The 23,029-nt window shown below is 46.3% G+C and overlaps 1 protein-coding gene across 1 annotated transcript in view; it reads left to right on the top strand.

The window, feature by feature from the left end:
- CACNA2D4 (calcium voltage-gated channel auxiliary subunit alpha2delta 4) overlaps positions 1–23,029 on the top strand; it is a gene marked incomplete at both ends in the record, with an annotated part of 126,706 nt that overhangs the window by 30,818 nt on the left and 72,859 nt on the right. The window contains 12 exons of the mRNA XM_017726195.1: positions 504–521; positions 1,757–1,834; positions 3,169–3,249; positions 6,571–6,645; positions 7,585–7,671; positions 10,933–11,004; positions 15,209–15,270; positions 15,974–16,041; positions 16,163–16,208; positions 17,661–17,758; positions 19,917–20,010; positions 20,990–21,085. Of these exons, the coding sequence (XP_017581684.1) occupies positions 504–521; positions 1,757–1,834; positions 3,169–3,249; positions 6,571–6,645; positions 7,585–7,671; positions 10,933–11,004; positions 15,209–15,270; positions 15,974–16,041; positions 16,163–16,208; positions 17,661–17,758; positions 19,917–20,010; positions 20,990–21,085 (875 nt within the window). The remainder of the gene's footprint in view (positions 1–503; positions 522–1,756; positions 1,835–3,168; positions 3,250–6,570; positions 6,646–7,584; positions 7,672–10,932; positions 11,005–15,208; positions 15,271–15,973; positions 16,042–16,162; positions 16,209–17,660; positions 17,759–19,916; positions 20,011–20,989; positions 21,086–23,029) is intronic.

Raw genomic sequence — 23,029 nt, 5'->3', positions numbered from 1 at the left:
TCAGCTGGTGCAGCAGGCTCTCTCTTCCCTTCCTTAAACTAGCATGACCCGACTCACCACAGTGGTCCTGAGCCCAGCCCTGTGGGCAAAGGACACATTGCAAAGGACCAGACAGTCAGCACTCCCAGTGCCCCCTGCTTTGTCTCAGGCCTGCCCTGTGGGAAGACATTTGGCTCTGTGAGGGTGACATGGGGTTATCTTCTGCTGCCTGAACTGTGCCAAGTGAGGGCTGGGACATGGTACTAATCAAAACCTCCAGAAATGGTACTAATTACCCAGGAAGTTTATTTTATCAGCAGACTTGCCACCCCTGGCACTGGTGTATAGGGTTGCACTTCCCAAGGCAGCCACAGGGATTTGTTTGCCGCACATTTTTTTCTTCATCTCTTTTCGTGCCTCTTGTCTTGGCTTGCCATTCTCTTCCTCTGTCCCTTCCTCTCCTGTCTTTGATTCATTCCTGCATTCATGTATTCATTTATGTGTTCGTCCATGTCTCTCACCAGCTGCCACAGTCTGAGGAGGTAACTGCACCCTGTGTTTTGTGAGCGTGCTGTTTCCCCAGTGCCCGTCAGTGTGTGAGTGCTGGCCTCCACAGCCACAGCTGGCCTGTACATCTGGAGGGGGTGGGGGCTGCAGCACGCAGAGTCCTCTCACGCTGGCAAGGAGAGGAAGTGCTGGATGTACTGGAGAGCTGTGCTGTGCTGTTGGTTCAGAGTAGGTAGGGCTGTGTTGTGCAGTAGTTTAATTCACCTGATCTCGTGTCCCCTACGTCCAAGAAGTGCAGGAGAAGTTTGCTTGCTGTGTGTTAGTGTGAGTCTTGCTGTGAACGGGAAGTTTCCACAAAAAATCATCCAGCCTAGTAACTCAAGATACCAAGTTCAAATCTCCATCAAGTGACCCTATAGGTTATTGGCTGGCTCCTTTATGGCTCCCAGCATGTTCTGTAATAGGGACAGGAGGTCCTTCCTTGCCTTCCTTACTTGACCAAATGAGAGTTGGAATGATGGATGCTACTGGCAGCAAAGGATTAGAGTCTTTTGATAGCTAGGCATGTTTGGGAGACTCCTTTGCATATGGCTTGCCTGTTTTACCTCCTCTCATGTGTGCTTTTGGAGCATCTGTCTTCTGTTGAATTGGGAGCATCTGTTATGCCATTATACATGCATGTCCCGTGTCCCTCATAGAGATAGCTCACTGTGGTGTTATCTGTTGGATCATGATTTTGTCTCTTTTTCCTAAGCTTAGAGGGTTGAGTGACAAGTATATATAAGTAGGCTTTGTGTGTATTTGTGTCATTTAAATATTTGTCTGTGGTGTTTTTCGTTTGTGGTGTTCATATGTTTGTAGTGTAGATGATACCTTGTTTGTGGTTTTGCTCATATTTGCGTTGCTTTTCTCTGTGCTGTGCTCCTTGTTGGTGGTTTTTGCACTCATTGTGGAAGTGCTCATGTGTACACTCTTAAAGAGTGGTGGATACGAATTGTGCCACCACTTCTACACGTTCCTGTCTCTTCATTAAAACAACTCTTCAACGCATTTCACTGGCTTTCATCCCATCCTCATCACCCCACACGAGCAAGCGTCCATCCCACAACCCAGTATTTAAAAGTGCTGCCATCTGTTCTTCAAGAAGTGTGGGAGGCAAGGAGGTGGCCAATTGCAGTCAACATCTGGGTCCTTGGGAATTGCAGCGCCTTTCCCTGGGGCTCTCTGGGGTCCTGCACTCGCTAACACCCATCCTGTTGTCCCGTGGCAGCTCTTTGCATCGCAGGCTCAGAGCCTGTTGCTCATGACGACAGTGGCCATGCCCGTCTTCAGCAAGAAGAATGAGACGGTGAGTGAGTGGGCGTGGGCTCGCTCTCCTCTGCCGGCAGAGGGCACGGGATGCAGCGGGACTTGTGGGGTTTTAAAGGGCCTCTGAATGAACATCCAGCCATTAGGGAAGGCAGCAGACCTCTGGTAGGGTGCGTGGCTGATAATTTATCTGTCAGAATGATAGTCCATCATTTCCTCTGGATGCTATTTCTTCAAAATACCCCTTAAATACAACACTTCTCCTTGTTTTATCCGTTCCATTTTCAGAGCCTAGTTCACAGACCCTAAAATTTCAGGCTGGAAGAGGTGATTACCTCTTCTAGTGATTACCTCTTCTAGTGATTACCTTGTCTAGTCTGCATTTTATTGCAGATCTTTACATCTCACATAGATGAGCTAAATACCCTGGTTTTGGCAAAAGCATCACTGAAGAAAGGCATCCAGCCCCAAGCTCTCTCCACTGTGGTTTCTAACTCTTCATGAAAAACTGGTGTCTAAATTCCGCTTTTAATTTGTCTGACCTCACCTTCCTGTCATAATGGCTTCCTCTGTTAGATTAAAAAGCCTGTACCCTTTAGTAAGTTCTCGTGGGAAGTATCTTCTACACTGCCATAAAGTCAAACCTGTCCATGTTGATAAGATTAAAAGGTTGAATCATTTAGGTTATTTGATAAGGGCATTTCCTCTGGGGTTTGAAACCCTTTAGACACTCTTTTCTGCACCACTTCTAACTTCTCAGCATCCTTTTAAATTGGAAAATGGTACCTTACCATTGCTGTATGAGGGACAAACTCTTCATCCAGGTCCTACAAACAACTGTCTGCCTTCTCCACCTGGGGCTGGCCTTAGCCTGCATTAGCACAGCACTGCAGTGGGAGCCTGTGTGTAATTCTCCATTGTGCTCTCCAGATGCTCATTAAACAACCAGATCCCCATGTCATGGAGGGGAGATATCCTTTTTTCTAGGTTAACAGTTTTGTATTTGGCATTTGATTTAGTTGGCCCAATTTATCAACCCATTCATGTTGGTTTGCATTATTGTCTTGACCTTATTGGTATTTACACATACTGAATGCAGGGGTTTGCCCTCAAACCTTGTTCCCAGTGATTTTATGTTACTTCTGAATCGCAGTAACCAATACTGACTAGTGTTGTGTAGAAATACTCTTCTGCATAAACACTGGAATAACCTCTTTGGACTTTTTGAAGTATGTTAATTGGTTTTGAATAAACACATTCTCACAAGCCTAGAGGGGACAGGTGAGAGACTACTAGGGAGACAATAACGTGTTTTCAGGTAGAAAGCTACCCAGGTCTTGCTTCTGAAAAAGGATTCTCTCCTTTGTTTTAAAGCGATCCCATGGCATTCTTCTGGGTGTGGTGGGCTCCGATGTACCACTGAGAGAGCTGTTAAAACTTGCTCCACGGTATAAGGTAAGACTGAGCTAATGCAATTTGCTCCTTTGCACAGCAGAGTCACTACTCATACTTCCACGGGCACGACTGAAAAGCCATTTCTCTGCTCTGCAGAAAAAAACTACCAGCATAAAGTACACTGCCATAAAGTCAAACCTGTCCATGTTGATAAGATTAAAAGGTTGAATCATTTAGGTTATTTGATAAGGGCATTTCCTCTGGGGTTTGAAACCCTTTAGACACTCTTTTCTGCACCACTTCTAACTTCTCAGCATCCTTTTAAATTGGAAAATGGTACCTTACCATTGCTGTATGAGGGACAAACTCTTCATCCAGGTCCTACAAACAACTGTCTGCCTTCTCCACCTGGGGCTGGCCTTAGCCTGCATTAGCACAGCACTGCAGTGGGAGCCTGTGTGTAATTCTCCATTGTGCTCTCCAGATGCTCATTAAACAACCAGATCCCCATGTCATGGAGGGGAGATATCCTTTTTTCTAGGTTAACAGTTTTGTATTTGGCATTTGATTTAGTTGGCCCAATTTATCAACCCATTCATGTTGGTTTGCATTATTGTCTTGACCTTATTGGTATTTACACATACTGAATGCAGGGGTTTGCCCTCAAACCTTGTTCCCAGTGATTTTATGTTACTTCTGAATCGCAGTAACCAATACTGACTAGTGTTGTGTAGAAATACTCTTCTGCATAAACACTGGAATAACCTCTTTGGACTTTTTGAAGTATGTTAATTGGTTTTGAATAAACACATTCTCACAAGCCTAGAGGGGACAGGTGAGAGACTACTAGGGAGACAATAACGTGTTTTCAGGTAGAAAGCTACCCAGGTCTTTCTTCTGAAAAAGGATTCTCCTTTGTTTTAAAGCGATCCCATGGCATTCTTCTGGGTGTGGTGGGCTCCGATGTACCACTGAGAGAGCTGTTAAAACTTGCTCCACGGTATAAGGTAAGACTGAGCTAATGCAATTTGCTCCTTTGCACAGCAGAGTCACTACTCATACTTCCACGGGCACGACTGAAAAGCCATTTCTCTGCTCTGCAGAAAAAAACTACCAGCATAAAGGAAGAGTTGTTCAGTGGAGTGGTGTGTGGTTTCTGTACAGCACATATGAAATCATTCACTATTACAAGCTTTTAGGCTGCTTCAGGAAAACAAGGACTGGGTGATCCAGCAGGTTGGCAAAAGGTCATAGAACCTTTGCATGCTGATGGTCACCAACCTAGATCCCTCAGAGATGACAGCCTTAGAAGAATTAAAGTTTTATATCCAGTTCCCAGTGGGCAAGAGTTGCCATGCCAGCTGGCAAAAAATGTTCTCGTTTCACTGTCAATATTCTTAGCAGAAAAACTGAGGGCTGAATGGATTGTGGAGAGCCAACTCTCCTGTCATGCCTAGAGGTTCCTTTCTCCAGATCAGCATGATGGTTTCTTGGCAGGACAGCATACAGAAAGTTGGCTCTCACTCAGTGCGGTACCTGGATAGAGTATTTGCTCTCCAGAATTGTTAGTCAAAAAACTTTCCATTAGCTCTACGTTCAGTGTATCTTAAAAAAAATGTTCATCCCTAGGAAATTCCCCCAGAGGTGCACTGTTTGGTTTGGTTTCTGCTGTAAATTCCGTGCAGTGACCCTTTGCTCAGTCAGGCTGCACACCAGGAGACAACGAGCACATCCAAGGACCACCATGAAATCTGGCAATTTGAGCCAACATTTCAAGTTCTCGGTTTCTCTTAAATAACTATCAGACAACTACTACCAGTGAGGCAGTTGTCCAGAATCCGATTGCTGAAGACTCACAGGACTGAAAGTGCTGTCAGAAGCTGTGAATTTCTGTGGCACTTCCAGACATGGATGCAGGGCAGACAATGAACAGGCAGCTGCAGGAAATGATCCTTCGGACAACCCTGGGACTGTGCATGCCAGGGTGCCTGCCTTCAGCATGCAAAGCTGGCTGGTCTGGGCCAATTTTTGTATGATTATGGTCTCTATAAGAATAATGCCTTTTCATCTTCCTTTCTCCATGTCACTCAAAGGACAGATAGACAATAATTTTTCTTCTGGGCTAAGGAGGGTTGCTGTCCTTTCCTCCAAGCAGTGCCAGGAAAGGAGGGGGAAAAAATTTGGATTTCCTCATATCAGAGGCAGGACACATCTTCTCAGAAACTCTTCCAACTCCAGACCAGTTTGGAAATGTAGGATCCTCAACTCGAATTCCCTGGCATATGGGTTCCAAAAGGACCAGTTCCAGAGTCCCAGCCCTCTGGAGCTTGTACATTAACGATCGTGCTTTTACTGGGCTGGGAAATTTCAGCTTTTACAGGCCAAAAAAGAAATTTGCTGATCCAGTGTCTTGGTTTCATTCTTGCCACACTCAGTTAAGCCAAGTGTGCTTTTCAAAAAACTGCTTCACATAGAGACGGTCCAAAGTTTTGGTCTGGCACGTGTGAAATACAGAACTGATTCCCTGAATGCACAGACAGATTGTAAATGACTTACCTCCTCACTTCCCTACTGTAATCCCTCTTGGATTGGCTCTATAGGAAAATAAAGGTGCAACTTTTTTTATTGAAGACAGAAACCTTATCCATTATTGTTTTCCTTGAGACACCTCTTGTTTTGGCAAGCACAGGCTTTCTGCAGTCTTTTAGCAACTCAGGGTGTAGCTGGAACTTGCATTATATATGGGCTTGAGCTGAGTAACTGCTCTCTCGGAAATCGCTCGCAGATCAGGTCAGCCAGTGTCTGCTCTTGTTAGATTCTGCTATTCCTTAAACAGCATTTTAAGACTACAGGCTTGTACAATTGGCCTGGGTTAGGTCTGGTCTTGCCAATACTGAAACATAGCGCAGAGCTCCTCTGAAGGCTGACCGGGTTTCCAGGGAAGCCATCAGTGAGATTCATCCTCACTTGTGCATTCGGTGCTCTGCGGTGCAGTGATGGGCACACAGACCTGTCCCCACTGTTTCTGTGCTGTTTGCAACATTGCCCGTCATTGCCCATTCCCTGTGCAGCTCTGCTGTGCCTGCTCTGGAGAGCTCAGTCTGCCTCTGCGTGGTAATTGTCCACGATGACAGTCAGGCTCTAGCAGGGCATATTTTTCTGAATGTGTACAGAAACCTACTACCTGCACATCCTTGTGTGCATCCAAGTGCAGACAGAGCAGACAGATACCTGCTTTGGGATGGATTCTATCTTCTGCTGATCAATACCTTTAAAAGGGAAATACTTCTCAATATTGGTGGTGCCAGGGTATCAGTAGCGCCCATTCCACAGCAGTGTTTGTAGCTAAAGCTCTGATAATTCTGTTGCCTCTTTCTCCAGCTGGGTGTCCATGGATACGCCTTCCTGAACACCAACAACGGCTACATCCTTTCACACCCAGACCTCCGTCCCTTGGTACGTAGAGCTGTGGATCTGAGAACCTTTGCTGCCTTGAAAACAGTGACTTTCAGTGCTGCTTCTGATTTCTTTGGGCTTTTTGAGCTGTGAAGGCCACCAGCCTCTGACATACAGGCACCCAGGAGCCCGAGGACCAGCTGGCCTCGTTGCTGAGGTGCCCGGGCACGCGATGATTTTCCATTTCAGACACGTGCTGGTCAGCACAAAGCCACCTGCACACAGCTGTAAGCATTAGTGTGGTCACCACAAGAGAGAGGGCCACCACAGCAGCTGTCTTCAAAAAGGCAGCTTCGCACAGCGAGACCACAGGCACGGGGAGCTGCTTCAGGGTGCGAAGAGAAGGGACACGCCGTGTTTGCAAGGCGGGGCAAGGCAAAGCTAGACGAGGGCGCTGCTTCATCCTTCCACCGTAAATTGGCCTCTCCTAGTCCCATTCACGCCTTTTCCCTCACCCCGGAGATTAGTGGAATCTTGCGTCAATTAGCTCCAGGTGAAAAGTCTCCCATCAGCGGAGTCAAAGCCTGACTCCCATCAGAAGAGATCTCCTGCTGGTATTATAATGTTAATGGGATTATACTCTTAGCTGCAGGGAAAAACCTGATTTCCTGCAGGCAAATGTGTTGTACTGATCTGTTTAGAAGAAGGCCACAGCCTTCACCTGCACGTTTAGCTGTGTTCCTGTCTGTCCCTTGCTCCTGGAGCAGCCTGTCCCACTCGAACTCCCCTAGCCCCTAGCAGCCTGCATACAGAAATACGTGACATGGGACCAAGGAGATACTTGCACAAACGCTGCCTTCCTCGTCAGAGAATAAATGAGACACCCCTATTTTTCAAATTACACACCAGTTCTTAAAGGCTTAGCTTAGGAAGTTATCTAGCTGCTTACTTGAGTATTTTTCTTCCTTTTTTTCTTTTTTTTTTCTTTTTAAATGCCAGTATAAAGAAGGAAAGAAACTGAAGCCTAAGCCGAACTACAACAGTGTAGATCTCTCAGAAGTAGAGTGGGAAGACCGGGATGAAATAGTGAGTATCAGAAAGTGAATTCAGCCTTTTTTGTAGCACCTTCTTTCTACTACTTTGTGTGCCCGTACAGAAGGTGTGGGGGAGCAGTGGGCACTCCTGGTGGTTTTCTGTGCCTGACTGGCTCTGGCTAAGAGACAGGTGGTCTACAAGAGGACAAAGCATGAAGCTCCCCTACCAAGTGCTTGTCTTCCTTCCCAGTATGAGTCTTCCTTCTCGTGGAACAAAGAAGGAGAAGTGCTGGGAGGAGGAAGGAAGCACTTTGGAGGATGCTCCAGGGAGCCAGTCTGTGTGTACAAGGCTCTGATGCTGCCTTAATACAGAGCCAGAGTAGTTGAGGAGTGTGGCAGTGCCCTGTGATGTCACCCATCCATGCAGAATGTGAGATGCAGCTGAAGCCACTCAACTAACGAGATCTGCAACAAGGAAAGAAAGTACATTCATCAAGAGACTAAAGCTTGCAGTCACTATTAATAGTGGACACAGAGGATAAAGGACTTAGACACTTGGGTGGAAAAAAAATCCAGAAACCACCTTATTGCACTGAAAACAATAACTGACCAGAGGAAAAAGATTAAAAAAGAACCTTCTCTACTGTCTTTGGAGCAAAATTATTAAAAAGTGATAAAGAAGAAACAGCATGCACCTTTAATAGCTGCACATTGCTGCTTTGCACATCTAGGAACCCAGACAAAATCAGAATAAAGAGAGGTTCTTCTGTGGCTGGTTTCATTTTACTCAGAACTAGGAGGAAATAGATACTTAAATTACTAAGATAAGAACTGAATTTGGAGTAAGATAGAATTAGCTGTGAGACACATGCTTCTGGATTACAGGGGAGACTGCTGAGATAAACGGATCTGATGCTATAGATATCCACTTAAACAGGTAGGACAAACAGAGCAGCAAGAGGATTAAAGTAGCTACTGCCACTAGTGCAGGCCAAGTACAAAGGCAACATCAAAGGAACTTGGGAAGTGGAAGAGTGGCAAATTGAGAAAGGGAACACAGCAGAACTGGCTGTGTAACATGGAAAGCAAGACAAAAATAAAGAGGTCCTACATACAGTGGAACCATCAAGATGCAAGTTGCCAGCAGCTTTGTATAGGTTCACTGATCTCTTATAGGACTTTGCTCCCACTGTAGTTTTCTCTCTCACTGGAGCCACTTTTAGATCTGTTCCTCTTTGCCTAGTTTGCTATTAAAAAAAATAAAATAAAAAATAAAAAAAAGTCCAGGAAATGAAAGGAATTTGCTTTGCTCTGATATTTATTTGGCTAACGGGTTCCTATCTGACCAGCTAACACTGACACCTGAATGCAAATATGATACCAAGTGTAAGGTTCTATAGGCAACCAGAGTAAAACTATCCAGGGGAAAAAAAACGTCATGAAGCCAGCATGAAAAACAAAAGCCACTTTGTGTTCTTGTACTGCATCTTCCAGAAGAAAGAAAGGTTGCAGTCGCTGAGGGTGCAGAGACATTCAGTGACGTGAGTGATATCTGCAGTGTGACTTCAGCAAGTCTAGAGACTCTCAAGATACACCCACTGCAGTAGAAAGCTGCCAACATTTCAACACTCCGATTTGTAGCTATGGTATTAGATCAATGACAGACTCAACATCAGTTGCAGTATAATCTCAGCAACACTGATAAGCAGCACATTCAGACTGGAAAAAAATGCCCAAGTGCTAATGATGTGTAATACAGCCAGCTGCTAAAAAGAAATCCAGGGGAGGGAAGATGGCATTGCCTGGAAAATGCCAACTGATGCCACTTGCAGCCAGGCAGCAGCAAGGGCTTGGGCTTGCCTGTAAAGCAACACAGGGATATTCACAGTGTGAGAGGAAAAAGGGCCACAGTCTGATGGGGAAGCCATACAAGGAGTGGCTGAGGTCTCTTGGTCTGTTCAGCCTGGAGGAGGCTGAGGAGAGACCTCACTGCTGTTAGAGCTTCCCTGAGAGGGGAAGAGGAGGGGCAGGCACTGGTCTCCTCTCTGCAGTGACCAGGGACAGGACCCGAGGGAATGGCCCGAAGCTGTGCCAGGGGAGGTTTAGGTTGGGTCTCATGAGAAGGTTTTTCCCCCCGAGGGTGGCTGGGCACTGGGCACAGCACCAGCCTGACGGAGCTCGGGAAGCGTTTGGACAACGCTCCAGGCACAGGGTGTGACTCCTGGGGATGGTGCTGTGCAGGGCCAGGAGCTGGACTTGATGATCCTTGTTTCCAATTCAGGATATTCTATGATTCTAAACCCAGAACCCACAGCAAATCCTGCAGGCTGTCAGACCAGAACAGAGAGTATGCCGAGGCTCTGGAAGGAGGTCAAACACTCTTAGCCAAAAAGGAGTAATAGTACCAGTCAGTGTTTTCATTTCCAAGATGTGGGCCTTGGGAAACGTGAGCTTCATATTCTAGGTCTGTAAATAACCCACATCAAACAGCCATAATAAACAAAACCGTGGCCTTGTAAAGCCAGTGCAGTTGAGACTGGCTAGCACCTGAATGGGGGCCTGTCTCTGGAAGTAAGGAAACAATTTGTGAATGAGTAAGTTACTTTCCACCTATTTTTTTCTATCCAGCCTGAAGCAATAGACTTGATATGCTCTGGCAGGCTGGACCTGAAGTCAAAGCCTCTGTATTTATGGAAAAATTTCCTGGATCTTTCTTGCAAGAGGCTGGGAGTCACTGTGAAGATTACATTTTACTTTTGGAACCTGGATTGAATAAAGTGGTCTCCTCACTGCCTATCCTGCTCTCACACAGTCTTGCTTTGCTGTGCTAAACAGCTGCTTTGCTGCACCTCAGAAGTGGTGCTGAATACAGCCTATAATTTATAAATCAGTTTTAAAAATGTCAAAGAGCTTTGGATTCAGTCTGAGGGAGTTAGTGGGTTTCTCAGTTTTCTCCTCTTCCAGGCTCTTAAAGCACTGTGCTAATGAATTTCTGGCTGCCAAACAGTGAAGTCTGTAACTGGGACTGGCAATTTCATAGATTCCAGATCCTTTCTTTTTGCTAAAAAGACATATCAACAAGCTTTCAGGATAAACTATTACTATTCTTTATCACTTATCAGCTTGACCGTACAAGGATTTTGATCACTGCAAACAGGTTTTCTGTTCAAAAGAAGCAAGACAGAGCTGGGGAGGAGAGGGAACCAACAGTGATTCTTTCTGCCAGCCCATGTGTGTTAATGACAAGTGGCTCTGTTCATTCCCGCTCTGCCCTGCCTGGAGTCACTAATACCAAGCTTGTTCACCTCTGCAGCTGAGAACTGCTATGATCAATGGGGAAACAGGCTACCTCTCTATGGATGTGAAGGTCCCCGTGGACAAAGGGGTAAGAAATTATCCTTCTGTTCAGGTCACACAGGGGAGTGGATGGGAAGTGGATGCTGAAAAACCACAAAGGATGTGGTTTTTAATGTTCAGCATTCCTGAGCGTGAGGATTTTATTGTTTCACCACGTATATAACGCATGTGCTAAAGACATACAAGAGAGCATCATTAGAAGTGCTCATTACACCTACCAATATTCTGCTCCTGGAAAGGCATTGGAAACGTCTCTCAGCTCCCTACTTTGTCCAGGCAAAGCCAAAAAGCATGTTGTTCATTGTTTATAGGGCTGTGAAATGAATCAGAGATCTTCAAGAGTTAGAATGCTGAACTGACTTAGAACGAGATTTGGAGACTATTTTGCCACCCTCTCTCCCTACCCAAAACCACTCATGAAAACTTAGTCCCTCACTTCGTCAGACTGTGATTCCCTTTATCCAGGTCCAGGATTAAATTTCTATGCAAATATTTGCAGAGGTTTTATGAAAAGCCTTAGTGAAATGGAGACTTTTGAACACTCCCTACCAGCTCTAGGGCAGGGTTATACATCTTCCTATGGAGTCAGTGTGAAATTATCTTGTACGTTTATGTTCACTGGTACTTTTTCATTCACGTTTATTTAACTCTCTCAAAGATTTTGGCTTTCATCGTTTCCTGTTAGGAAGTATTCCAGAGTCCTGCAAGTTACACTGCCCAGAAGTCTTCCATATTTCAGGAAAATTTTCCATCCTTTATAGAGGGCATTTTTTTCAGCAGCTGGCTGAACTGCTCCCATGCTAAGCCACAGTCAGCACCAATTCCAACAAACCAAATGCTCCCAGCCACTGCTGAAATGGTGCCATTTCCTAATGAAGACACCCCTCTGTTTCCTCTGAGTGCTTGTCCTGCTAGATCTTGTCACTAATATTTTTCTCTCTTTTCTTGGTGTTTGCAACGCTCAGGTACCTGTCAATGGCTTTGCCTTTTGTCTCCTGGGCTTTGCCAACATCTGCATTTGAAATATTTGCACACTTCTCAGCTATTATGACTGTTCTGTTGATTCTTCTATCGTTTCTGGTGCACAAGTACCAGGGCTTCACTGAATTATGTGCCTGTTTCCCTGTTGCTGTGTACAAAGCAGCTATTCTCTGCAATAGGGTATTTCTGAACAGGGAGCCCCCAATCTCCTTTCTGCTGTCCCTTCAATTTTTGTTCCCTCCCACGGCTGCGCTGGAACTGCCACCCTCACTTCTGTGTTTCTTAGCTATTTTTTCCAGTTGCCATTTTTCCACATGGAACCCACTTCTCCTTTTCATCCAGCCTTTCTAATTTTAAGGGCTGTTGAGACACTTTTTTCAGTATGCAGAGAAATGTTGTTCTATTTTGTCTTACAGATAGATCCCTGTGCAGAAGGGCTGCTAAGGCAGATTCTGTTCCTCCCATTAGATTTTTTTCACCTGATGGCCTGTTGTTTACTGTTTCTTTTTGTTTACAGTGCTGCAGCTGGTTCTCCCTCCATATCTTATTTAAGCCCACTTTAACCGATTCTTTGGAATAAACGTTCATGAGAAGCTGTTTCAAGTACTTTATATAAACCCAGATATATTGCATATCCTTTATTTCCTTCATCCATTACCTTAGTTATTCTGTCAGAAAAGTAATCAAGGTTTTAAAGCAAGATCTATTCTTTGTAGGTCTAGATGGCTTATTTTGCTAGTTTAACCTCTTTGTGCACCCTCAGTAACACTTCTTCTGAGTCATCCAATGATAATCTTTGTAGTTCAATATTTTAGAGACATCCTTCTGCTCCCCTAGCCAGGGGAAAAAGAAGATAATAAAAAGTAGCCTTGGTAAAGAGATATTATTTGTTTCATTCTGCAGCTCTGGAAGCCTTATGAAGCACAGTAGGGGACTGAGGCTGAGTATGTGACAGTTTTACTGTTATCAGAATACACATGGCGTGGAAACCAGAAATGAAGCTCAGTAATTCCCACTTGTACTCTGCTAGCTGATGAAGCAGAGCAGCATCGAAACAAAGAAAGTGCTGACAGAGCCTTGAAACAAAGAGAATGAGGCAGCCAGACTGTGCAGAGAAGACCTGAGTGAAGGGGATAGAAATTATTCTGTCAGCCATGTAAATGTCAATACCCCACATTGATTTCAGGAAGGTATCGAGAACAGAGTGAGGTAGAGAGGGAAAAATAAGGAACAAATACAAGAGGCAGTCGTTAGGGAGATCTAGTGGCAGAACTGCCTTTGCTTGCAGCTTGAGTACAGAAGGGCTGTGAATGTGAAAGCAAAAGAGAGAGGACACGGGTAGAAGCTGTGGCAAAGCTCTGGAAATGGCAATAGCCAGGCCTGGATGCCTAGCACAGCATCCAGTCTGGAAAGCCACGTGTTCCCAGACTGCAGGGGATGGCAGTCCGCCGTCCTGTCACTGTGCCAACATGCCCAGGCTCTTCTCCCTTGATCCTCACTATGCAGCAAAGTCCTGCCTGATCATCCTCAGCCCCCCTTGGCTCAAGGGTGCCTCTGCTTCTCTTCCATCCCCTGGATAAGTGAGGGTACCTTCAGCTGTCTTGGGGATGGCTGGGCACACACCAGAAGAGGGGCACGTTAGGGGGGAAAATGATGAGCAGAACAAGCCCTGCTAAAAGAAAGGGTCTCAGAGTAGTGGCCAGGTCTTTTCCATGCCTCCCTGCATCCATCATCAGATCAGACAGGCAAGAAAAGGGAGGGTTTTGTACCACCCACAGCCACCAAAACACCACCAAGTGACATTCTTTGGGGGTATCACAGCCCTTTGGAAGATCTTGCACATTGAGAGAAATAACTTCATGGAAAAGGTTATTTAAAAATTGGAATGGACTGCCCAGGGAGGTGGTGGAGTCACCATCCCTGGAGATGTTCAAGAAACCACTGGACACGGCACTCAGTGCTATGGTCTACTTGACAAGGTGGTGATAAGTCAAAGGATGGGCTTAGCGATCTCAGAGGTCTTTTCCAACCTTGGTGACTCTGTGTGGTCTTGGCACAGCAGAAGATCCTGTTGTTCAGCAGTACAGTTGCCACAGATGGAGGCAGAGAGAGGAGAAAGGGGCTAAGCTACCTGCCACCTCCTCACCTAACAATATCCTGAATCCCCATCACACCTAACGATATCCCCCAGCCCCATCAGCCCAGCGAGCACAAACTTGGTGCACACTGTGCAGCTGGAGCCCTTTGTGCCCCGCTCCACTTCCAGGGCTGCACAGCTCGAGCAGGTCAGAGCAGGCACAACTTTCCCTGGGGAACACTGAGTTTTCTGTGTTCACTCCCCTGTCTCCCACACACATCCTCTCACCTCGTTCTCAGACTGGGTCTAGGATTTTAAACATATTAGGGTTCATATACTGGCATAAGGCTTGGATAGAAACTTTCCAGAAACTTTTCTCCTTTGGAAAAGAGTTCCACTGAAATCAACACTTTCCTACAGGAAAAGGCCAGTCTGGCAAACAGATGAAGTTCTGAAGCAGCTTTCAATAATCTGAAATGTCTTCAGTTGAAATGTCAGTCTGAAAAAAATATTTGCATGGGAATCAGAATGGCTTGGATTTGAAACAGCACTTTTTTTCCAAATTGAAAATGTAAATTTTTTTTGTACTGATTTTTTAAACAAAATTGGAATATGCTAATGTTTTGTTCCACTCTGGCATGAAAGCAAATGTCAGGAATATCAGTGTTTCCCACAGGAGTGGGGAGATTTGGCCCTGGCTGCCCACCCACACAGAGGGTAGATTTGCCATTCTGCCTCTCCTTCAACTCCACCCCTCCTTCCTATCTGCCCCTGAGCCCCGCTCCTGCTGGAGATGATGATGATGATGATGTGCAAAGCTGTCAAGGTTGCTGTGTCTAGCAGAAGAGCAGCAGGGCCCCAGCACTTGTGCATGGAGGAGGCAAGAGGGAGGGCAGCTTCCCCCCACCCCTTCCTGCAGCCAGTGCAGGAGCCCTGGAACAAAGAAAGGTTTATCTGAAGCCCTTATTGGAAAGATAGAGTGGCTGCCTGGATCCTGAAAGTCCCAGGGTGCTGGGTGTGCTGAATACTGCACATTCATCCCTGCCTCCAGCCAGCCCTAGCAGGGTGTGAGGTGTTGGTTTTGCCTAGCCTTGGGGACATGTATCCCAGGTCTCCATCACCACTACGCCCTTGGTGTGTCAGATGGTCTCTCTTATTCATCCTCTTATTTCAGAAACGAGTTCTCTTCCTCACCAATGATTATTTCTTCACGGACATCAGTGGCACACCCTTCAGGTGAGCAAGGACTCATGTGGCACCAATACAGTGTATCAGAAGTCTGATCAGAGACAGCAGATTGGTCCCTTCTCTTCATAAATCTTGCTACAAGTCATAGGTAGAGCAGTAGGCATAACTGACTTCTTTGTTCCTATAGCCATTAGGATATTATTTGGGGTCAATTCAAAAGGTATATTATGATTTACCTGAAATTCAGAGTCCAAAATCTATACCTTAGGTAAAGCATGTTGTTTCATTTCAGAGAAATGAGACAGCTTAAATTTTCATTTCCACTGAATATGGTGTATGGCTTTAAAAAACCTCAACATTGTTACACACTGAAAATTATAAAACAACAAATAACAAATGAATGAAATTGGGGGAGGGGAGGAAGGGGAGGGAGGGGGTGTTGGTTTTTTCCCCCCAGCTGAGATGGTTTGAAGCTGGCACAGATTTGAGAAATGTTATCGTTGACCTGGACCTACAATGTTGGCCAAAATAGTTGTCACCAGCAATGCCTCAGAGCTCTGCATACAGTTTCCTTAGCCCCCTGTGCTGAAATCGGATCTCACTTAATCCTCTTCCAGTGATGTTCTTGTGTGTAATAGCTGTGGAGGGAGTTAATGTCTTTAAGGGTTGTGACTGCAGGGAATGCAGTGTCATGTTTGGGAATGCCACCTCTCCTTGCTGACAAGCCCTCTGTTTTCCTTCTTGCCCACAGCCTGGGTGTTGTGCTGTCCAGGGGGCACGGGGAGTACATTCTGCTGGGGAACACGTCAGTGGAAGAAGGTAGGTTAATCTGAAAGGGACAAGGGAGCTACTCTGAATGTCCCCACTTCACTTCTCCTTCAGAGCCTGCATGTGTCTGTCTGCTTCCTCACTGAATACTCCATGTACTCTCTGGTTTCAGGTTTGCACGACCTGCTCCAGCCAGACTTGTCTTTAGCAAATGAATGGTAAGTGGAGGAAATCCTGTCAGTGACACAGGACTTTGTCATGATATTTGGGCAAAGTTCCCAGCAATCTGGCTCGAGTTCACCACCCTCTGTGGCCCAGACAAAAAGCAGTGCTGTTCAGGTGCTGTATCTGCAAAGACCTGGTTGTCTCCATGCAATTGAGTTTCACCTTTTCCTTTGGGACATCCCATCAAGACCTGGCACATTCCTCTCCTAAGAAACAGCTGAGATTTATCCTCAGTCTTCTGTGCTCAGACTTACTTTGTTCCCCCTCGTGTTGCTCAGAATTGTCTTACAAAACCTACAGTATGTCAGACCTGTTAGGGAATTTTGTTGCAAGCTTGGTGAGAGATTCAAATGCTTTTTAAAATTCTAGTTTTATTTTTGGTTGGCATCCTTCTGAACTGAGCCTAGACCTAACTTCTGGTGAACATGAAGGTGATTTATGACCCCTGTTTCAATAGCAAGCAGAACTTATGGTTTTGCTTGGTTTGGATATGAAACAGGGTGAAGCACGGCACTTTCCATTTATTGCTGTGAGGTTTGGGGTTTTCATGAACCCAACATTCAGTCCCACTCAGTCACATGAACCCAGGCTGTATCAAAGCCAAAATAACTATATTCAAGAATCCCTGCACCCCTTCTCACCTCTCATTACACTGTCAAGTTTCACAAGCAGCACATTTGAGACACAAACAGCGACTTCTCCTTTTACTCCTGACTTCAGGTGTCAGCTTACCACACTTTACATATTCATTTCTCTTAGACTTTCTCATAAATCACTCCTTTCAGCCCCTTTATGAGTTTTGATTCTCTCTTATAACCCCTTCCTCTCCCTTGTCCTGACAACGGAGCGGTCAAAATTGGAAACAGGATTAAAAGACTGGTTTCTTTTACAGCACAGAGCATTTCCAATACATTCTTCCACTTCTCCCTAAACTGTGTCCTGAGGCTCCTGCAGTTGTCCCTGTGGGACAGCTTTTGTTGTCACCCTATCACACTGCAGGATCATTCCTCGTATCACATTTTGTTCCTCTCTTTATTTTTTCTGCTTCTGGTCTGCTCTCACATTGCACATGACCCTCTGCTTTTCAGGTCTCTCCATCACAGTGTTATTGTCTGTACAGGCACACGTACACATCTTACACAGCTTAGCGCAGGAGGCTGCTGGCAGGATTTGGAACAGCTCTGTTGCATGGTGAGCTTATGCTGGAGAACACAGCAGCCCCACTAAGCACAGCAGTTGGGTTAATTGGTGTTTGGTTTAGTGGTAGGGTTTGACTTACAGTCACATTGTTGGATTTAGAGTGGGCACAACATGCAGCAATGGTAAAGACTTTGTAGACCAAGGTTTCTTGCTGACTTTCTTTTTGCAGTTATTATCTTCCAGGAGCATTTGTTTGACTGTTGTTTCTCTTTGCCCTTTTGGGCTTCTTCTCCACTTCCCACCAGGATTTACTGCATCACCGACATTGATCCCGACCACCGAAAGCTCAGCCAGCTGGAGGCTGTGATCCGTTTCCTCACTGGAGAGGAGCCTGACCTGGAATGTGAGTCCCAGGCACTGAAAGGGCCCTGCTGGGGTCTTCCTGTACCCATCACAAGGGAGAGGGGACTGTGACAAACTGATTGGTGTCAGACTGAACTCCTGTGCCATTTGCTCACACAGGCAGGACTGAACTCAAGCCAGATTAATTCACAAGTGGAAATGAGCTGAGGATCCACCTCCTTGTCTCTGTCAGGGGATTTTTTCCATTTCAAAGCTGACACAAAACTCAACCTTATTGGAGGTCTCAACATAGGAAATACTGGAAAATGGAAGGCTTGAATGGAGCTTGGCAGGGGCTGCACACCAGGTTTAAGACTGACTGACTGGGCTAGAGGGGGCAATAGCAGAAGCCAGGAAAAGTGCTGAGATGATTCAGTTTCCCAGGGACCCCAGGCATCATCCTCCAAGGACTCACGGTGCCCTCTAGAGAGAGATGGATTCTTTCAGAACAAGGATTATTAATTTCGTTTTCCAAACACAGCAGGTAACTGATCCAGGAGAAAAAAGTGGTCACAGGATTATCATCTTTCCTGCTCCCCCTGCTGCTCATCCCTTGCACCAGGTCCCATTTTCCTACAGTTGATACAGCACCACTAAAGAATGGGATCTCTATCAGGGGGCAGAGATGGGCAGCTGTACACAGGAATTCCTTACAGCAATTGGGTTTTAGGATGTCCTTCAGCCCCCTTAGCTGTGCCAAGTACAAGCTTTTGCCTGTAATGCTGCACCTGAGAGGCAGGCACAAAGCTTTGGCACAAGGATGGGAATCTCTTAAAAGTAAAATCAACTGTAATCTGGTAATTCTTCCTCTCTTGCACAATGTGAGCAGTCCCCTCCTGGCTGTCCTTGGGGTAGGCTGGAAAGAGGAGATGTATGAGTTGAAGAGGCCAGGGAAGAGGAAAGTTTCAGGAGAGCTGACGGTGAGAAATACGCAGACTTGGAAGTGCTGTGGAGGAAAAATATGATTTGAACACATCCTAGACATGGGGGGCCTGAAGAGGGAAAGATCTCATGATGGGCTCTGATTTTGAGGCTTGAATAACAACTATGGAGAGGAGGATCCCGAGATCTGTGACAAAGAAATTTGGGAGAACTTGAGATAAAACATTAAGGGACACCTGGAACATCAACCCAGAAAGTTCAGTGCCAGAAACACTGAAGTGATGGGTGTTCTAGGTGGCTCCACCTAGAACAGCACTGAAAGGGGCATTTCTGCACAATGGTCACCATGTTCTCACCAATTAGTGCAAGCAGGGCAATAGAGAAACAAAGCAGGTCAAAGAACTGGGATTCTGGGGCACGTCATTTAGAACATGATGATACCTGGAAGATTCCTAATCGCTTCTTAGCTCCAGTGCAAAGGGGATTAGAGTCAGAGCCTGGACTGGCTTGAGCATCTGGTGAAAACCAGGACAGGACAATGTTTTGTGACTCACAGTAAGGAAGGAGGGCTAACAGAGAAGCCAGTGAGCAAAGGGACAGAGTAGAAGCCACAAAAAAGTCATTAGTGGTTTTGAAGGAAGCTACTTGAGTGGAAGATGGTGGCTGGTATCCTCTCTACAGGATACCCAGAAGAAAGTTCAAGGCAGGGATTTGAGGCAATGGCTATGGACAGCCTGTTCAATGGAAGAGTCAAGTGAAGGTCTAATGAATAACTTCAGTTGAAAGCCTCTCACTTGCCCACACTTGTTTGGGCACCACCCTTCCACAGAGTTTGGAGGGGAACGGGTCTGATGATTTTGAATATTAGGAAGAAATTCTTCGCAGAAAGGGTGATTAGTTATTGGAACAGCTGCCCAGGGAGATGGTGGGGTCACTGTCCCTGGAGGCGTTTAAGGAAAGACTGGACATGGCACTCAGTGTGGTCTGGTTGGTCTGGTGGTATTGGGTCATAGGTTGGACTCGATGCTCTCAGAGGTCTTTCCCAACCTCATTGATTCTGTAATTCTGTGATCTTGGCTGTGACATCAGCTCCTATGCTTTCCACCACCCAGGGTGCTAGGACCACTTCTCTGCCCTGTAATGGGAGGCCTCTTTTTTGTGCCACACTGATCCACTGTCCTGGACAGGCAGGTGTTCCTCACCAAGGGACTCTCTAAAACATCTAGGGAGAAAGATGTCTTTCTCTCCTGATTTTTGTTCTTCCTTTCTCTCCTTAGGTGATGAAGAGTTGGTCCAGGAAGTGCTGTTTGATGCAGTGGTCACTGCCCCCATGGAGGCCTACTGGACAACACTAGCCCTCAATATGTCCTTGTAAGTCTAGGAGAAATAAATATGGGTAGAACACCACTAAAGATGCATCTCCAGATGCTGTGTGTTTATGCAGTGCCTGAAACAGTCACAAACTTTTGCACAGCATACAAGACCCTGTAGAAATAGCTCAAAAGCTGATAGAAATAGCACAATAGCTTTAGAAATAACTTGAAAAGCGTCTCTTGGGAGTGAACTCCAGTAGGCTGGGCCTCCTTGGGAGAGCCTTTAGTTTGGTAAGGGTTTTGCCAGCGGAGAAAGGGAGTTTAGTCTTGTCTCTGTTGGTGGTGCCTTCAGATTGAACCGCAGGCAGGTACTGCACAGGCTGGCTTCAGCAAACAACTTTCTGTTTTATTACTTCCAGTGAGGCACCTGTTGCTTGTGGTATCTTGTATCATGTCACACAGATCTTCTTCCAGCAGACAACGTGTTACTTACAGATACACATGGCCACTGGCCTCCTGTCCCCATTTCAGTTCCTTGTATCCCTGCACCAACAGAAGCTGAGCCAGTGACAATCCTGCTAGGATACCCAATTATCAGCACAGCTTTAAACAGCTACACCAACACACCCTCTTCATTCACATTCTGCTACCCTGGCCATTCTCTGCATCCCTGATCCAGCCATTCTCCTTCTGCTGTTCCTCTCCTGCACTTCAGCCTCATGAGAGCAGCCTGGAGCAAAGCTAGCAGGGACAGAGGAGCTTATGGTCTACTTAAAAAAGAATGAAATAAGCAGACTTCAAAGGTTTAAATCTGAGGGCAAGTCTTAAACCTGCCAGTTGTCAGCCAGTAACAACCTGTTGCCATTAGCAGGGAGGAGCCAGTATCACTCCTGGTGTAGGTGGGTTATATTGCAAATGAACTTGGGACCAGGTGTCCAGATGTAGCTTCGAGCTTGAAAGGCCCTCACCCTGGAGCAGGGATCACAGCTGTTCTTCTGAGAACTGTTTGCTTCTGCCTGTGTGTTTCTGTTCCACAGGGACACTGAGGCAGGTGTTGAGATGGCGTTTCTGGGCACTCGGGCTGGACTCATGAGGAGTGCCCTGTATGTGGGCTCGGAGAAAATTTCCAACAAGTAAGTCCCTAAACTGCATTAAGGGGTCTCTGTCAGTGTCTCTGAAGGGGCAGCATGAAATCACCACCAGCCTTAGAAATGTTTTTGGGGAGACCGAAACAGAATGGAAAGAAGCAACACCTTAATGGCATTCAGGCTGATTCACAGAGTCAGAGTAGGGGGCCTTTGTCTTCCTCTCTTTTTGAGTTCTGCTTAAAATACTATCCCCAAGTGCACTCATTTGAATGAAAACCTTCAACCATTCCCTGACTTCAGTCATCTGACACAGACAATGCCCACAGTTACTACATACCCCCAGGACCATTTTGCAGTGCAAAGGCTCTGCACTCCAGTGCCCCAGCGACATTGCAGCTTGGCTATGTTTGATCTTTCTGTCTCAATTCCTCTTCCAGATTTATTCTGTTCTGCCTCTTACATTGCCCACATCGCAGCAGCATCCCAGTGCCTTGCAGTGAGGCGTTAAGTGACGTGACTGACATCTGTCACATCCCATTCATTCTCTTGTCCTCTCCCTCAAGGCAGGAGTGTGTGTGCAGTGAAGGGTTTTGACGTGGAAAGGGTAGTTTGCATTCTGCTGCATTTTGAACACGAAGGCTGGTGCATGCTGCTGTAAGAAAGGACAGGTCACAGAGGCACACCAGCAGATGGAACAGAAAGGGACCATGCAGGTGGTGGTTATCAGCTTCTTGGCAGCTGTTTCACTGTCCCCAAGTTCCCCTAACATGAGTCCTACATTTAAGCTCTGCTGTGCCTGAAAGGTGACATTCTTCATGTGTTCAAAGCAGTCTGAACAATTCAGAGTAGCAGCCTCTGGCAACAAGGGAGAAATGCCGTGTGCTGCAGGAGGCTAACATGACTCCTGATTCCCCACTGCTCATCAGGAACAGCGGTCAATGCTTTAAAGAGGCACAGTCACCACGCTGCAGAGACAGACCCCCACACATCCCACAGGAGCAGCTTCTGGAATCCCCTGAAAGGAAGGAATCATAAATGAGGAATTATCATTACGTCAAAATATACAGCAAAACAAGAGCCTGAAAACAAAGGGATTTGCCAGGCAAGCTGTATGAACCTCCAGGGAAGGAAATGACCTGATTTTCATGTGGTCTCTCCTGAGCACCCACTGCCTGTCTTGCCATGCCCCCACGATACATCCTCTTACCTTTGGAAGGACCCCTTTTCTCTAACACTTCAATCCCTGCATCTCTAGGAATCACAGAGTCATAGAATTTATTAAGGGGTTGGAATGGACTTTAAAGATCATCTGTTCCCGACCCACTCTGCCATGGGGAGGGACACCTCCCACTAGCCTGGGTTGCTCAAGGACTTATCCAGTCTTGAACACTGTCAGGGTTGGGGCATCCACAACTCCTTCAGCAACCTGTTGCAGCTTGCTCACCACCCTCACAGTAAAAAAATTCTTCCCAGTATCTTACCTAAATTTCCCCTCTTTCAATCTGTACCCATTCCTCCTTGTCCTGTCACTACAGTTCCTACCAGAGTCCCTCTCCACCTTCCCAATAGGCCCCCTTCAGATACTAGAAGGCTGCTAGGAGGTCTCTGCTCAAAGAGAGAGTCTCCCGAGGAGATGAGGATTTACCCACAGTTGCATAACCTTATGTTTGGGGTGGGTTGTTTGTTTTTGTAGGAGACTGCTCTGTACCCATTCCTCCTTGTCCTGTCACTACAGTTCCTACCAGAGTCCCTCTCCACCTTCCCAATAGGCCCCCTTCAGATACTAGAAGGCTGCTAGGAGGTCTCTGCTCAAAGAGAGAGTCTCCCGAGGAGATGAGGATTTACCCACAGTTGCATAACCTTATGTTTGGGGTGGGTTGTTTGTTTTTGTAGGAGACTGCCTAATCCCCTTGCCTCCCCCGCTCCCCAGCCCCTGCAGTGAGCAATGGCCACAAGCCAGCCGCACCTGCTCCTCCCTCGCCCACCCGC

This window comes from Corvus brachyrhynchos, unplaced genomic scaffold (assembly GCF_000691975.1).
Source record: "Corvus brachyrhynchos isolate BGI_N302 unplaced genomic scaffold, ASM69197v1 scaffold191, whole genome shotgun sequence".
Classification (NCBI taxonomy): domain Eukaryota; kingdom Metazoa; phylum Chordata; class Aves; order Passeriformes; family Corvidae; genus Corvus; species Corvus brachyrhynchos.
The sequence above is the reverse complement of the archived record's forward strand: the minus strand, read 5'-3'. Positions and strand labels throughout refer to the sequence as shown.